Raw genomic sequence first — 439 nt, forward strand, 5'->3', positions numbered from 1 at the left:
TGGACAACGAAGCCATCTATGACATCTGCAACCGCAACCTGGACATTGAGCGTCCCACCTACACCAACCTCAACAGGTTGATTGGGCAGATAGTCTCGTCGGTCACTGCCTCCTTGAGATTTAATGGTGCTTTGAATGTTGACCTAATTGAATTCCAGACCAACCTGGTGCCCTACCCACGGATACACTTCCCGCTCACAACCTACGCACCCATCATCTCGGCAGAGAAAGCCTACCACGAGCAGCTGTCTGTGCCGGAGATCACCAACGCTTGCTTTGAGTTCTCCAACCAGATGGTGAAATGTGACCCACGCCGTGGCAAGTACATGGCATGCTGCCTGCTGTACCGGGGTGACGTGGTGCCCAAGGATGTGAACGCGGCCATTGCGGCCATTAAAACGCGCCGGTCGATCCAGTTTGTGGACTGGTGCCCCACGGG

At 55.1% G+C, this 439-nt stretch overlaps 1 protein-coding gene across 1 annotated transcript; it reads left to right on the forward strand.

Moving 5' to 3' along the window:
- Window positions 1–5: 5 nt before the first annotated feature.
- Window positions 6–434, forward strand: LOC104168189 (tubulin alpha-3 chain; the record flags this gene model as incomplete). The annotated part of the gene is made up of 1 exon (XM_009708679.1): window positions 6–434. A coding segment is annotated over one exon (429 nt), but the record flags the coding sequence as incomplete, so codon positions are not given.
- Window positions 435–439: the final 5 nt, after the last annotated feature.

This window comes from Cariama cristata, unplaced genomic scaffold (assembly GCF_000690535.1).
Source record: "Cariama cristata isolate BGI_N322 unplaced genomic scaffold, ASM69053v1 C10616789, whole genome shotgun sequence".
Taxonomy (NCBI): domain Eukaryota; kingdom Metazoa; phylum Chordata; class Aves; order Cariamiformes; family Cariamidae; genus Cariama; species Cariama cristata.